This window comes from Lytechinus variegatus, chromosome 12, assembly GCF_018143015.1.
Source record: "Lytechinus variegatus isolate NC3 chromosome 12, Lvar_3.0, whole genome shotgun sequence".
Lineage (NCBI taxonomy): Eukaryota > Metazoa > Echinodermata > Echinoidea > Temnopleuroida > Toxopneustidae > Lytechinus > Lytechinus variegatus.
In genome coordinates this window covers 35,480,899-35,497,024 of record NC_054751.1, presented here as the reverse complement: position 1 = coordinate 35,497,024, position 16,126 = coordinate 35,480,899, and the positions used below count along the sequence as shown (strand labels likewise).

At 34.5% G+C, this 16,126-nt stretch overlaps 1 protein-coding gene across 1 annotated transcript; it reads right to left on the bottom strand.

Moving 5' to 3' along the window:
- Nucleotides 1–720: 720 nt before the first annotated feature.
- On the bottom strand, nt 721–15,842 carry LOC121425074 (palmitoyltransferase ZDHHC16-like). The gene is made up of 9 exons (XM_041621035.1): nt 15,610–15,842; nt 14,011–14,202; nt 13,362–13,479; nt 12,880–13,013; nt 10,271–10,339; nt 9,889–10,045; nt 9,193–9,296; nt 8,196–8,269; nt 721–2,417 (listed from the first exon to the last, which is right to left on the bottom strand). The coding sequence occupies exons 1-9, from the start codon at nt 15,826–15,828 to the stop codon at nt 2,309–2,311; spliced, it is 1,176 nt and encodes a 391-aa protein (XP_041476969.1). The 5' UTR covers nt 15,829–15,842; the 3' UTR covers nt 721–2,308.
- Nucleotides 15,843–16,126: the final 284 nt, after the last annotated feature.

The following is a 16,126-nucleotide window of genomic DNA, read 5'->3' as shown; positions in this document are numbered from 1 at the left end:
TTTAAAACTACAACCGGACTTCATTACAAAGTACTTTACAAAGCTTTATCAATACCCCAGGGGGGCCACTTCCATTGACGAGTGGATACCATGCGGGACCATGGGGTCTTGAAAAGCACCCTACACACATATTTTCCATATTCTGAAAATGCACCCCTTAACAAGTATTGGCATGTGAAACTCTACCCTTAACAAGTATTGGAAACAAATACTATTGGCAAGTATTCCCAGAATTGAGCCCCTAAACAAGTACAGCCATGTATTTTCCATATTCTGAAAATGCACCCCTTATTAAGTATTAGAAACAAAATGATACTCTTGGCAAGTATTTCCTGAAATAAACCCCTAAACAAGTACAGCGATATTTTATTGTTATGTCACCTGCATCCTTTCTAAAACATCTTGATTTTTTTTATCATCCCCGCATATTTGACCCTAAACACGTATATTTTTCAGAGCGAAATAGATGCCCTTTTTTCAATATTTTTGTGTTTTTGACACCCTTATCACGTTACGTACCTAACATGCCCTATCTTGAAAAAGACATCCTTTTTTTACGTGTTTTTTTGGTCGCACATGGTACCCACTCATCAATGTAAGTGCCCCCCCCCCCCCCCGGGATCAATACGCTACCAAAGTCACAATAAATATTTGCTTAGAGAAAATCTATCATAAAAACTAGAATTGCAGGTCATAAGTATTGATCTAATTTGTTTTAACCTTCTTCAAAAATGTATTATAAATGTGGGATAAAAGACTGCAATACCATGGATAGTAACACTTGAGAATAATATTGTACAAACATTTCAGGACAATGACCCAATGAAACATCTCAAAATTACTTATTGTTACATTTACAAACTACACTACAGACATTTTATACCATGAGATACTTGTGTTATATGCATTTAGGCAAGCCATCTAGGGTTAGGGTGAATGCATTTATCAATTGAAGTCATCTGTTCATTTGACCAAGAAATGACAAATTTCAAGACAGCTATATAAGTGCTTGAGGGCACACATTTTCATTGAATTGTGCAGTATTCATGTCTGTTAAAAAGTATCAAAATACATCTGTCACTCATGACCTAGGTAATTTGTGAACCCAGGTTTGCAACCAAGACAAACATGATACAGCAATCATCATTACCAGATCCCTTGTAGAGGGTGTAAAGAAATAATTCCTCTGGGGCCCATTAAAGTCAGAGTTGGTTTTTGATATTTTCACCAAGATGTTTCTTTTTTGTTTTTCTGCTTGTATAAAAAAATACAAAGTCACACCAGGCTGAACATCCCCTTTAATAACACTATGCTCCATTAACTCATTGAGTATTGACCTTATCTAGCAGCAAATACTTCTTCAGGGTAAAAAAAAAGACTGTTATTCATTTAGATGGCTATAATTTTTCAACTGATCACTTTTAAACAAAATGTTGCGAAGTAAGCTTGAAGAGTGTTTTTATAAACTTTTGAATCACACATAATTAGAATTGAATACTTCGAGCGCTTGTGTCCATAAGAATCCTTTCGCTTAAAACATTTGGCATTTTCAAAAACTTTCTCCTCTTTCATTTGGTTATTGTATCAGTGGCAAAATTGCTATGTATTTTTTTTATTGCACAGTTAATGAAACAAGCTTTCAGTTGATACAAAATCTTGATAATCTGACTAGCAAAAAACACAAGAGAAAGAGTGAAAATGAGAGGGAAAAAACTTTGGGAGTGTCTTTTACAAAGCTTCAAATCAGTCCTATTACTGGGAACTGTTTATAGGGGTTTACTGACCCCCCCCCCCCTCCCCTCTCTTTGATTTAAATTCCTGGATATCAGGATTATCTCACTTAGTGATTTTGAAAGTGAAAAAATCTATGGAGGTTCCTATTCAGTGGATTATAAACTATGACATACTCTATTTGGAAGTTTAGAAAGATAAAGTTAATGCACATCATTCATAAATGTCATGGATGCAGAACTGTACATGCCTTGAAGTATTAGAAACTAGACAAAATAGTATACACAAAACCCATAACAATATCGGGGCGAAGGGCACCATAAATATGGGTGTTCAAATGGTGCAAACGAAGCAAGCAAAGAGTTACGAGCTGAGAGAGAAAGAGCACAGGCAAATAATTTCCAAATAATTTTGGAAAAAATGCATTACAGTAAAATGCTGTTTATGAGCTTAATTTAAAAATGGAGCAATTCATAACTATGCTTACAAAATATACACCTACAGTACATTAAGAAAGGTCAAAGCATAAATAGGGTAAAAAATGTTTGTAGTACATGATTATGAGAATGGTCAACAGTCAAGGCACACTCTTAGGAACATAACCAGGGGTCAGTTGATTGATCCAATGTACACCATCTTCTTCTGGTAAATGAGATGATGGTAAGAGCACATGCATGATGAAAGATCTGTATTGAGAAGAAGAATACAAGTTACTATATTATTATTATACATGCTACATGGGTGAGAAATGGTGTAAGAATAGCTACAGAACTTGCAGTTTATAAATGTAAACCAATATATGTCATGGCTGAAATCAATCACAGACCAACTAAAATCACAGCATTGGATGGCATATTGATCTCAACACCAATGTCATTCATTGGCTGTGGATATTTGAGTGCCTTTTTTAGTTTTTCCCATTTAGGATGTAATTTCATTAAAAGTACCCCTGATAAAAAAAATTAAAGCCTGTAGCATGTACCTTGTCAATAGAACTCACTTGAATTCTCCCTAGGGAATAGTAAATAAATTGGTGAACACTAAAGCTGATCCTAAGTTATGAACACTTTATAATCCATTGATAAACCTTTCTTGAGCGGACTCAGATTCTCAATGATTTGTATTCTCACCAGCTCAAGTAAAATTTCAAATTTCTTAAGTTACAGGTAGATTAACCCCAACTTACCGGGGGAGAAGCCTTTTCAGTCCCCCTTCCTCAACATTTTTTTCCCAATATATTGTATCCGCTGGTTAAATTTTTTTACTGTGGCCCTCACAGACTCTTTACTTCCAAGTCTTACACAACTTTTAAAACCAAATTTGGGATGCCCGGGTTCAAAAATTATGCAGCATAATGGCATGTCAGAAACATATATATCATGTACAAAGTCAATACAAAATCTGTTTAATCTAAAATTTATAAATGAGTAATTATTCTCACTTTTATTGACAACAGTCATTTAATATAATGCTATTCATGACTAAAATAATGTCCCTAATTTTTTTTTTGAAAAACAACAAAATTAAAAGATAAAACACAAAGAAATACATAAGGAATAAAAAATTAAAAATTAATACAGAAGATATTGATTTTGGTACCAGACGTTTTTCCTTTACAGTTGTTAGGAAAACTATAAAGAATATTTTCAACAAAAAAGAGTTTTCAAGGAGCTTTATTTCAATAGTGAATTGCAGCACAAAGTACGATTTCAAGAATAAATTAGTATACTTAATTCATATAAAAAAATTTATAAATTTTGTGCAATTTGCCTATGGAATGGTGTAGATTATGTCATTGTCTACAATCATGCAATCTGCAGCCGAGATCTGGGGGGGGGGGGGCTTTTAGGCCCCTCACAGTACTTTAAGTTCACAAAATAGCCCAGGTAAGTTAGGGTTAAAATATTGCTGTTAACTCGCATTTCAATGCAGAGATTTTTGTTTGTCAAGATTTGATTACGATCAAAGAAAGTTCATTGCCATTAGGTTAATAAAAAGGGTATTTTTTCTAGCACAAGAAAGGACCACCAGACATATGTAAGATCATGAATATCTTATGATCAACTTTATGAAAAAGCCCCAGGTACTTCTTTTTTAGTTTATAAAGGAAGTTTGATTCTTAATAATAACATGGACTTACAAAAAAACAGACATTGAACAAATCCCCTCCTTTGAACATGCATGGTCACTACATTTATCAACAAAGCGCCAACAGCCGACGCTCCTCAAGTGGATCATAAATCCCGCTGTCAATGAGGAACAGCAGAAATCAAGTGTGTGCTGTTTCCACATACCACAATTTTGTTCATCAAAAACAATACACACTGCGAAGAACACTAGCATTATAAACTGGTGCCAAATTGCAACAAAATGATTGCAGAAATGTAGCAAAATCACAAATTTTTGTGAAGTATTTGAATTGTGGAAAATACTAGACAGAGGGTATAACTTGTTTATCAGTTATTACATAATATAAAGAGGGCGCTATTATAGAAGGGGATGCTTGGGTTGGTGAATGCTCTGTCATGGGTTATAATTGAATGGGAGAGATCCATGCGGAAACTTGATACCAACTGGTTAGTAACAGGCCTTGTTGGGCAAAGTAATTTGCAATACAATTGGTTGTTTACAAAGTTTGATACAGATGTGGAAGTGTACATTCTAAACCAACATTTTTGCAGGGTCTTAAGCTCCGCCGATTTTGAACCCCAAAATTCATGCATTGGATGTCGTTAGGGAGTGATACTAGGATAGGTTGGGGTCTCTATGCAGGGAGCTTAAAAACCGCATTGATTGACCTGTCTATCTCTCTATATAAAAAGACATGGGATTTGTAACACCATGGCCTTGCTTAGCATGACTGGGGCAAGAGTATCAGTTTACTTTGAATTCCCATTTAGTGAACATGTAAGCTCTCGCCTTATAGGTCCATCCAGCCATCACATGTGATATAGACACTGTGATGTTTAATCTGTGATTTCAAGTTTTCAACAGAATTTGGTTTAATAACTGAAGTCGCATTTTACCCTCCACCTTCTCATTTTGTTGTTCATATTGTGGTGAACGGAGAGTGTGCCACGTACGGTTCTGATATTTTATTGCTAAGCCCTTCCAGTCAACTCTACTGTATCATTAAGAGAAACAAGAAAACAGCCTTACATATGAGTTGGCTATGCATTGGTCAAAAATACTTTTTTGGTCATTTCAACATGGTAACAGTTTTTTTTTATTCCTTCTAATGGTTCTCAACATGAAATGACAATATATTTTGTCTCGGTCCGAGAAAAAAGTCCAAAATCCAAAATGGCCACCACCCCCCCCCCATTCAAAATTTTGGCCACAACTTCATTATTTATTGGTCTTTTTCTCTGGTTTTTGTGTCTATTCATATGTTTTTGAGGGCAGGCAATTTGTTTTTTTCCTATAATTAGTAATTTTAAAACACTATTTGTAGAGTTAAAAGGTAATTTTACGAAAATTTACAAATTTTTGGAGCCCTTTTTCAGCCAAAAAGTAGGTTTCATCGTCCTGGGGTTCTTGGATATAAGATGACATGAGGTAAACAATAGCAAGCAGCTTCATATAGCTATTACTGCTTTTATTCCTCTACTTTGGGTTTTACGGATATTTGCGAAATATATCTTATTTTGGAAGGAGAGATTGGTGGTGATTTTTTACCTGATTGCTAAGAAAGCATGAATGCTTGTAAGCAAGCAACCAGAGGACCGAAGGCTTAAAGTCCTCTCCGAAGGACCTGGTACTGAGGATTAATGCCTTACCAAAGGGCACTAGCGCACCTAGTGGGAATCGAACCCGGGTCACCGAAATACGAATCCCCCGCTCTACCAACTGAGCTATAAGAAAACGTCAATCATCCATTGGGGCTATACAGTATACAATGTACTGAACTGCATACATGTATGTCCATGCATAAGATTCCACAGGATTGATGAAATGTAGCATAATCTTATTTTGATGATCAGATGACAATTGAACAATGTCAATACCATAATATCATGTTCTAAAAACCTGATGTATATAGAGCATTGGGGCGATTCCACACTAGAACTTCAAAAATATCATAAATTTTAACATGCTTCAATAAGTTATAAGTAGTGTAATATTTTACTATGATACCTAAATTTTATGAAAATTATGAGTTTTAACCAAAAGTGAAGTCAGATATAGTTCGGAACAATGGAATTTTCAATAGTTTTGCTAATTCAATAGTCAAATACAAACACTGCCTAAAACAATTATTGGCAAAGCACGAGAAGATTAAAAATATTGCAGGTTAATGAAATAGTGTATCACTGATGGTTCCAAACAATATCTACAACATGAAAATGAAAAAGTTTTTCCTACAATTTTATCTTTGATGATGCAATTTCACAATATCAGTTTCTCTTTCTTTGACTCATGGGTGATCGATTTATCCCATAAGGATCTAATTACCGCCCTTCATTTTTCAATTATTGTCCTACATACGATATATAATGCATTAAATTGCAGGAATTGGATTCAGAAACTATGAATAGTAGGCCTATATTAATTCAAGTAATTGATTTGACATAAAGTGAACTGAAAAAGTACTTTTTTATCTCCATAGAACATAAAATAGGTGATTCTAACCATTTTAATTGATTTCATGTAGGCGTATTCTTTTATGAATCCCTTCAGCATGTTCAGTTAAACTGGTGATTTTCACTGGTCAGAGCAGGTTAATTTCTTTGTCATTGAGCATGAAAAGAAAACCTTTATAATTGATTCACCCTAGCCTGGAAGATGACTTCCTCTTGCATGCTAATGTGGAATTATTATAAGATGTAAAAAAAATTACATATCAATCACCTATTTGGACTTCCCTTGATGATCGCTAATTTTTTTATATACAGTTTTGAAACTCCTTAATTTTTTCAAGTTGTAAAAAAAAATCTGGAAAATAAGACAAACCATATGGTTTCATGAAATGCAGAAAGGTTTGAAAAAGAACCGCATTTCTTCAAAAAAAAATTTGGGGGGGGGAATTACAAGTGAAAGTTGTGACTTATATCATGTATATATACATTTTATATGAAAAATTATTGTAACATTTTAGCCCCATAATTTACACAAACAGTTTCATTCATTCATTGTTTAAATAGTGTATTGGAAATCATCAATTCACTAAAATATAACTTCACACAAAACCTCAAGTTTTTCACCTCATGAAAATGCTGTGAACCCTTGTACATTTCCCATCATGAAAAAAAAAATTAAAACATATATTGCTCCCGATTATATATACTGAGGTTACTTAATTATATTGTCCTGAATAACTACTCATTAAAAGAAAGGTTTAAAGATTAAAAGGAAGAATTTAAGGGCAATGCTACTTCTGATTAATAAAAAGTTCATTGTTTTATTCAGGCTGCCCAGTACAACACGCAAGTGCCTGTACAACACACAAGTGTCCCGTACGACACATTTTGTTTATGATATATTGACAGAAATATTCAGCCAATAGTGGTTTCTAACATAATGTCTTAGTTTGATAGGATTATCATTATCATCAGACAAATAAAGTGATTGAAGAAGTCAAAGAGACATAAAGTAAGAAACCTTGGCTTCAATTTAGAGATGTCCCGTACGACACATTTTGAGTGTCCCTTACGACACAATGTTCTCGAAAATTGTAATTTGCTTTAATCATTCATGAAAGTTTATTTTGCATTCTTTCATAGACGTGTTTGTTCTTGGGTAATTGAATATCAATATGAGTTCAGTTTCTATGAAAATTATCTGTCCAACTCACAGACCTTTGAGTACAAACTTGAGGTTTCTAAAAAAGCCACTTTTTCTGCGTCGGTACGACACATTACTATTTTAAATGTGTATTATACAGGATGTGAATTCGAGTCATGTTAAGTCTTGGTTTTTCTAACACTCTGGTAGTACTTGATGATCACCTTTAGTTACTGGAATACTTTTTTTCTTGTCAAAAACTGTCAAATGTTCTCTAAATGTCCCGTACGACACGTATGGAATCACCCATTGCATTGTTGAAACAGTAAATATAATGCAGTGCCTTTCCCTCACGATTAATCAGAGCTAGAACATAATCATCTGAGGGCGAAATGACTCACGCAAGCCCTACATAAACATGCACTGTAGGCAAGGTCATAAAAATGGAAAGTTAACTGTGTGACAGCAATTTTTAAAGCTGAAAACAGGTGGTGGCCATAAAATTATCTTGTTGAATGTCCATTTGTTGTAGGTCCATGGTAATATCAATGCCTTATAATTCAATGTGATGGATTATAATTTCATAGAGTCATTACTTGAGAGGCCATTTTATATATTGTAAGGACATCAAATAACTTTCATGAGAGTGACCTTATAATATAACAAAAAAACTATTAAAACTAATAACCTTACTGAAAAGCAATAAGTGGTAAAGAAGAGAAGCTTTCATATAAACTTACCTATGTTTTACATTAATTCCTAACAATATTTGCCAGTTTTTCCAGACTCCAAAGTCATACGGATTCTTGTAGACCTACACAAAAAAAATAGAGCACAATGAAATAAAGGAGACTTGTCCAATCAAGTGGTCATTATTATTATAATCATTGTCCTAATAATTATTATCATTACCACACTGCAAAATTGGTTGAATTTTTAAATATCATTCAAATCATGATATTTTTCATTTTAAAAAAGTGTGAATACCTATTTGATTGCATTGTAAATTCAATTCATAACAGCTGTTAGTTTGGAATATGAGACCAACTTGCACAATAGCATGTTTTCAGCAGATATCATGAATATTGAGATCAGTCATGAAGCCTTATAAATATTCATACATGTAGCTCTCAGCCAATCAGATTGCAGAGACTTTCTTATCCATGCTCCATTTATACATTTATATTCTGTTATTTTTAAGTTATTAAGTTATTTTTTATGTAGAGGATCGTGTGGTCCAGTGGTTAGAGCATTGGACTCATAATCGCAAGGTTGTGAGTTCGAATCCCAACTCTGCCATTGTCTCCACTTTGATAAAAAGGCCCAAGAGTGATATCTGTTGTCTATAACGTCAGCCACTATGACTGATTAACCTAGATGTAAAATGTTTCATAGGTAATTGGTTATATACCAGCTTGGCGTTTACCAGCAAAATGCTGTCCTGCCGAGTTCCTACGGGAGTTACCACAAACAGAAACAGTGTGAACAGAGGTTTGCATATCATGGGCTACTATGCAAATTAATTAAAGGTATTGATATCATATAAGAAATTACAAAAATAATACAAATCAATTCTCTCTTCATGGAAATGGGATGATCATTATTATTGTCTGTAATGCATATCACAAGAATAGATTCAGTTTATGAATAAGTTTAAAAATTGATGATTTTGCTTAAAATTGATTACAGTAAATTGTACTTAGAGTTGAAAAGCAATATTTTTCTCCTCATACTTACTACTTTTAGTTTACTTAGTCTCTTTCTCTCGTCATCATTGATATGTTTCTCTATACTTGTTTCTCCTCTGCTTACTAATCTTGAATGCCAAAGAGTTAGGCCACCTGAAAACAATCAGCATTGTTCAGTAAGAATCAATCTTCTTTGATTCTTTTAAGTGATTTATAAACAGGCGACACTAACTTCAGATAAATAATAATAATAATAATTCACAAAAGTAGAAAATCGAAAGTCTGAGTTGACTGTTTTAATTTCCTCAGATAGATTTCATTTTAATACGTGTCAGCCCCTCCTTGACTAAGACTGAATTCCAAATCAATGTCTAATCTTCCCTTTTGCCAACTTGTGCAACTAGGTATGATATTCCCCTCTGAAATAAAAAAATCTGAAAAGTAGCCAATAGTAGCTAAGTCCCTGCAGAAGTCCGAGACGCCCCGGTCGGGATTACAAGCTCTTGCATAGTAAAGAAATCTAAAGAGATTTTCAAGGTGGGTCTGCATGATAGCTTTCATTTGACTTTAAAAAAGCAGTAAAAAAGGATTTCATGTCCAAAAATATTATTTTTTTTTTAATCTAGAGAAAAAAAATCGGAATTCCAATTTTAGTTGGGAGAACAACATGCCGGTACTACATAGGTCTGATACCACTCCTGATAGACTGCACTCCCCAATTCAAAGTCATGGAGATACATCTTACCTAGAGCTATGGTAACTCCTGTACAGACAAAGAATTCATAAACGACTGCTTTATGGTGCATGCTCTCTGAAAAAGTCAAAGTGTATTTTGGTGGGACAACAGGTACTCCCTTCTTTGCTAGTTCAGTCTCATTCATCTTACTAGCCGCCTCTGCCACCTGTAACAAATATGGGTGAATAGGTGAAAGCAAACAAGTTACAAATAGAATCTACATGTAGATAAGGTTTGAACATTAAAAATAGTGATCACATCAATTTGAATTTCATTACATTTTACATACACGGTTGTGTTATGGTGTGAATACATATATTTTTAAATGACAAATATAAGCATTAATTATATCTCTTTTTATAACACATGGCCCAGGTATACAGACACTTACCTTGGCTTGATTGTAGATCTCCATTGACTTCGCAAATATAGAATCACCAAACAAACTCTCAAAAGTTTTCTGCAGAACATTCACAAAAGAGATACATCCATCTTGTTAGAATTTTAATTAAATTAAAGGCAAATTCTTGTAAAAGAGAGCTAAATGATTACAATTGAATATTTTTTAGACAAAACAGGGAAGAAAATAGGTGTGGAAATGCCAATAACTATAAGTATCTAATAATAAGTGTGGAATAAAGAGTAAGTCTAAAGTATTTGGATACTTGCAATATCTATGTAGAACTTGATTTAAAATAAAGGCCACACCACTAGTACAGGCCTACCAACCTGTAAACATACAAAATAGGAGTGATTCATTTACAAAATAGGAGTCACAGCATATTTCCCATAGATGACTGTACATAATATATGGACAAAAAAAAGGGGAATTCTCTTTCCCTATGATATAATGGATATTAAAAATTTCCAAAAAAGGAGTAACTCCTTTTAAAAAGGAGTAGTTGGCAGGCCTGCTAGTATTAACACAGTATTTCTAACAAGTGGAATGCCTCTGGCCGTCTCACCTGCATCACGCGGTTCAATATAGCAGCAGTGCTGACTTTGAATACTACTCTAACTCGCACAAGATGTTCAGCGATACATGGTTACTCTTATGTCCACTTTTTATGAACTAGACCAATAAACTTACAGAGATATGATGGTTATTCAACAAAAAACCCCAACATGGCCAAAGTTCATTGACCTTACATGACCTGTGACCTTGATCATGTGACCTGAAACTCGCACAGGATGTTCAGTGATACTTGATTACTCTTATGTACAAGTTTCATGAATCAGATCCATAAACTTTCAAAGTTATGATGGTAATTCAACAGATACACCCAGTTCGGCCAAAGTTCATTGACCTTTGACCTTGGTCATGTGACCTGAAACGCGCACAGGATGTTCAGAGATACTTGATTACTATAATGTCCAAGTTTAATGAACTAGACCAATAAACTTTCAAAGTTATGATGGTAATTCAACAGATACCCCCAATTCGGCCAAAGTTCATTGACCCTAAATGACCTTTGACCTTAATCATGAGACCTGAAACTTGCACAAAATGTTCAGTGATGCTTGATTACTATTATGTCCAAGTTTCATGAATCAGATCCATAAACTTTCAAAGTTATGATGGGAATTCAACAGATATCTGCAATTCGGCCAAAGTTCATTGACCCTAAATGACCTTTGACCTTGGTCATGTGACGTGAAACTCGTGCAGGATGTTCAGCGATACTTGATTAACCTTATGTCCAAGTTTCATGAACTAGGTCCATATATTTTCTAAGTTATGATGACATTTCAAAAACTTAACCTCAGGTTAAGATTTCGATGTTGATCCCTCCAACATGGTCTAAGTTCATTGACCCTAAATGACCTTTGACCTTGGTCATGTGACATGAAACTCTAATAGGATGTTCAGTAATACTTGATTAACCTTATGGCCAAGTTTTATTAACTAGGTCCATATACTTTCTAAGTTATGACGTCATTTCAAAAACTTAACCTCAGGTTAAGATTTGATGTTGACGCCGCCGCCGCCGTCGCCGCCGCCGTCGGAAAAGCGGCGCCTATAGTCTCACTCTGCTTCGCAGGTGAGACAAAAATGCCTTATTTCTACAAATTTCATAAAATATGAAAGTCCCATGTGGGGCCTGCCTAGAGTGAATTGTTTTGTTTACTAGTTCATGAAAACATTGTAAATATCATGGATTTTGCAGCTCATAAAGTGAAATAAACAAGAGAGTAGAGATGAAAGTGGGGGTCAGGCATACAAAAACCTTATTTCATAGTAATACTCATATTGCCACAGCCAGTCTGCTATCAAATCCATTTGCAACAACACCACCATTACTACAACCACCCTCACCCTCTAAACAAATGGTGTTTAATATAAGAAGCTGGTCTCATCCTTAGCATATAGAAAGTTCTTAATGAGCAAGACCAGACCCAAACGTTAAATCGAGAAATCATATTCCAATCTACAGCTTATAAAACTACTTAAAACAGAAATGCAAGCTTTAAGTGTTTTCACTTCTTTCCAGTTATGTATTTCGCTTAAGAATAGCTCTTATTACCGGGCTTCGAGAATAGGCTTTCTCGCACATGCCTTCACCAGCCTCGAGACTGTGATGTCATGTTGTTTCAGTAGCGCTGTGATTCCATTGGCTGCTTTTCAGATTCTGAATTCAATATTTTTTTTTTTCAATTTGCAGACAAAATGGCACTGAAATCTATTCAGTGCTCAAATGTATGGAAACATTTCTTTGTAATAGAAGTGAAAAAATAAAATATGTAATCTGAAAAGCAGTAAAATCACACAGTTTTTTTTAGTACAAACCTATGGAATCACAGTGCTTCTAACACAATATGACGTCATGGTCTAAAGGCCAGTGAAAGCAAAAAAAAAATCTATTTTTGAAGCCTGATCAATTAGAGCACTGAAAATGCATAAAGCTTACATTTCTGAGTTAAGTAGTTCATAAGTTTTCGACTGGTGTATGATTTGTCAATTTCACTTTTGGGTCCGGTCTGGGTCTCTAATGTACTCACTCTAGCATCAAAGAATTCATCCCTGAACTGAGGCCATACTGAGATAGTGACATAGATCGTACCAATCGTCATGTAGATGCAGAATAACATAAAATAACGATGGTTGAAGTGACCCACGCAGTTGTTGATCCATGCTAGGATTATCATCAGAGAGTCAAAGAAATATTCTCCTTTTGGAAATACAAGAGACATGCTCTAAGCATAGTGATATGCATTACAATGTTCGGGATAGCATATAGAGTATATAATTATTACCACAATCAGCTATATCATACCCATCATAATCTTCATTCTTCTTTCTTTCTTCTCGTTCTTTTTCTTCTTCACCACCACCATAACTTGGATTTGGACTTGGATGGAGTTTAAATTTCTTTATTGCCAAAACATTTCAATCTTAGGAAGGTAGTGATATAGATTTTAAACCCTTGTGCACGGATCTACATGTAATACACGCATATTCATGACAATACAATAAAGGATACGACAGTGATGGTCCATTTTAAGTATACAAGTTCTACATACACTGCAATGATGAGTTCGGAGTGGTTTGGGTCCAATACACTTCTTACATATACCTCCTGCTCCAGTCTCAGATACAACCTACAATTAAAGAAAATACAACAATCATTGTAATAAAGCTGATTCAGTTGTGTTAAATGATTTGATCATTCTTTAAAGAGAAGAATGTTCACATTGCTATGTTTGACATAAAGACATATTTTCTTTAATTGTGAAAGATAGAGAGGCTGTTTATCTAGTATATAAATAATTGAGCACTCTAGAATAGGAGTTGCAATTACCATTGGCGTAATCATTGAAGCAATTGTTCGGGGGGGGGGGTTTAGATGTGTCATCCCCCTCCACAACCTAAATAACATAAAGTCAAGCATTTACACAAGTGACAATTACCGTCACTATTCAAATGCAACTATGCAAGTAACAATATCAGAGAAATTATATGATAATTTCAGAGAAAAAAAATCCTCCCAAAACTAACAATTATCAAACAACCTGTTAGTGACCTGACAGATCAACTGTCAGCCAATCCAATACAAGCATTTCAGTAGCTTATAACAATTGGCAGTTAAAATGTCTGACAAATTACTTCAAGAAATGCTCCCTTGTACTTACAGGTGGTGGATATCCAGGTTTAGTAGTCACACTCTTGTAATAATGGAATATAATGTTGACCAGTAGCCATTGACCAAAAATAAGATGGATCCAAAGTTCAACGCTTGACCGCACCATGGACTCAGGTAGAACCACAGTATACATAACAAGTACCACGCCAGTAGTTAAGAGAATCACCATACCAACCATCATCTGAAAATACAGGTTTATCAATAAAAGGTATTTGGAGGAAGTACTGGTGTGTTTCACAGACTTATGGAGTGTTGCAAGAAACTTGTAATAAACTTGCAAGTACATGTAATTAGGGGTCACAAAATCAATTACAGGTCTTGAAATTTAGTGTAAATTTGATTGAAATGTTATCTTGCAACATCACATTAAACCAAAAGGTGACTTAAAGGGGAAGTTCACCCTGAAGAAAAGTTTGTTGTAAAAATAGCAGAAAAAATAATGAAAAATATTGGTGAAGGTTTGAGGAAAATCTGTTCAAGATTAAGAAAGTTATTAGAATTCAAAGTTTTGGATTTGTGACGTCATATGCGAGCAGCATTCCTACATAGCGAATGGTAAAATAATCAATGAAATGTCATTTTCTCAGAAAATTGAAAATGGTTTTTACAGTGCCTTTTGTATATCAATAGACAAATCATTTCACACCCGATCATAGATAGAAAACAAAATAAAGTCATCAGGAACCATACAAAATTTGAAATTCATTGATTTTTTACCATTCGCTATGTAGGAATGCTGCTCGCATATGACGTCACAAATCCAAAACTTTGAATTCCAATAACTTTCTTAATCTTTGACGGATTATCCTCAAACCTTCACCAATATTTTTTATTAATTTTTCTGCTATTTTTACAATAAACTTTTCTTCAGGGTGAACTTCCCCTTTAAAGTCATGGTTAAATGCCAACATAACCAGAGCTGCCGACCTGAACAAGAACATTTCAGTATTTTTAAAGCTGAAAATCAGTATTTTCGAAGAAATACCATAGGACAACACATTAAACTGAAACTTGAGAAATCAGTATTTTGCATCAAACCATCAGTATTCTTCTCATTTTTCAGTACTAAATACGAAAAATCCGTACTACTTGGCAGCTCTACATAACCATAGTACATATTGATGAACATCAATGCACATCCAGTGAGCATGATAATCCTACACAACTTTATACATCAATATCTTTATTACATTGAATTTGTGCTGAGCATGCTGTTAAGCCTGCATTGAAGACATTGTTAAAATTTGGCCCACTTTCAAGCCATATATTTATCAACAAAAGTTCCTGTCAGTTGAAATGTAGCAAACAATTATAATTATGCTTTAATATGCATGTAGCAATAAAGACAAGAAACAACTGTCACTAATGATTACCCAGGGGAAAAAACAGGGTCTAGAGGAAAATTTTCCCCCTAAATGCCCCAAAATAGCCCCTGAAACTCTTATAGGGTCAAATGTAAAATGGAATATAATGAAGTAAGTTTTGGCTGCCAAGTTCAAGAAGTAGTCCTGGAAAGTTTTTTTCGCTGGAATTTTGTATGTATCGGCAACAACAATAAGGCATTGGTTACTCTCCATAAAATACTTACAGGTCCCATGTATTTAGTGATGTGTTCTACTATCCATATAACAGGTTCCATAGCTACATCAATGGTTGTACTAGTAGATGTGAAAGAGTTATATGTAAGAGACCGGAAGACAAACTTGAAAGCCAGCCAATACTCCCATATACGACCACCTAAACCCATTCTTCTTGATGTATTCACCATCTCACGTTCAACACTGCTTAAATCATAGGTAGAAGTCATCAGTTGTATTCCAAGTCTCCTAAAGGGAAGAAAAGGTGAGACTATTTGGTTTCTACTTTGATTTCAAAGCAAAGTCTCCTAAAGGGAAGAAAAGGAGACACTATTTGGTTTCTACTTTGATTTCAAAGTCTGATGATAGTCCCACGATCTTCATGTAAATGCTATTAGTTGGGACATTTGCATTACAAGGTGGAATGCATGCCAACAGAGCACCATATTCATATTGAAGCATGTCAGAATCCAATATGGCTCCTTTATTTTATTTTGGCAACTTATACATCTATTTACTAGTACATCA

Coding starts and splice junctions, on each gene's coding strand:
- LOC121425074 (XM_041621035.1), bottom strand. CDS start 15,828: ATGACTTCTACCTATGATTTAAGCAGTGTTGAACGTGAGATGGTGAAT. Junction 14,203..15,609: donor TCACTAAATACATGGGACCT/GTAAGTATTTTA, acceptor CTGTATTTTCAG/ATGATGGTTGGTATGGTGAT. Junction 13,480..14,010: donor AACCTGGATATCCACCACCT/GTAAGTACAAGG, acceptor CTTTAATTGTAG/GTTGTATCTGAGACTGGAGC.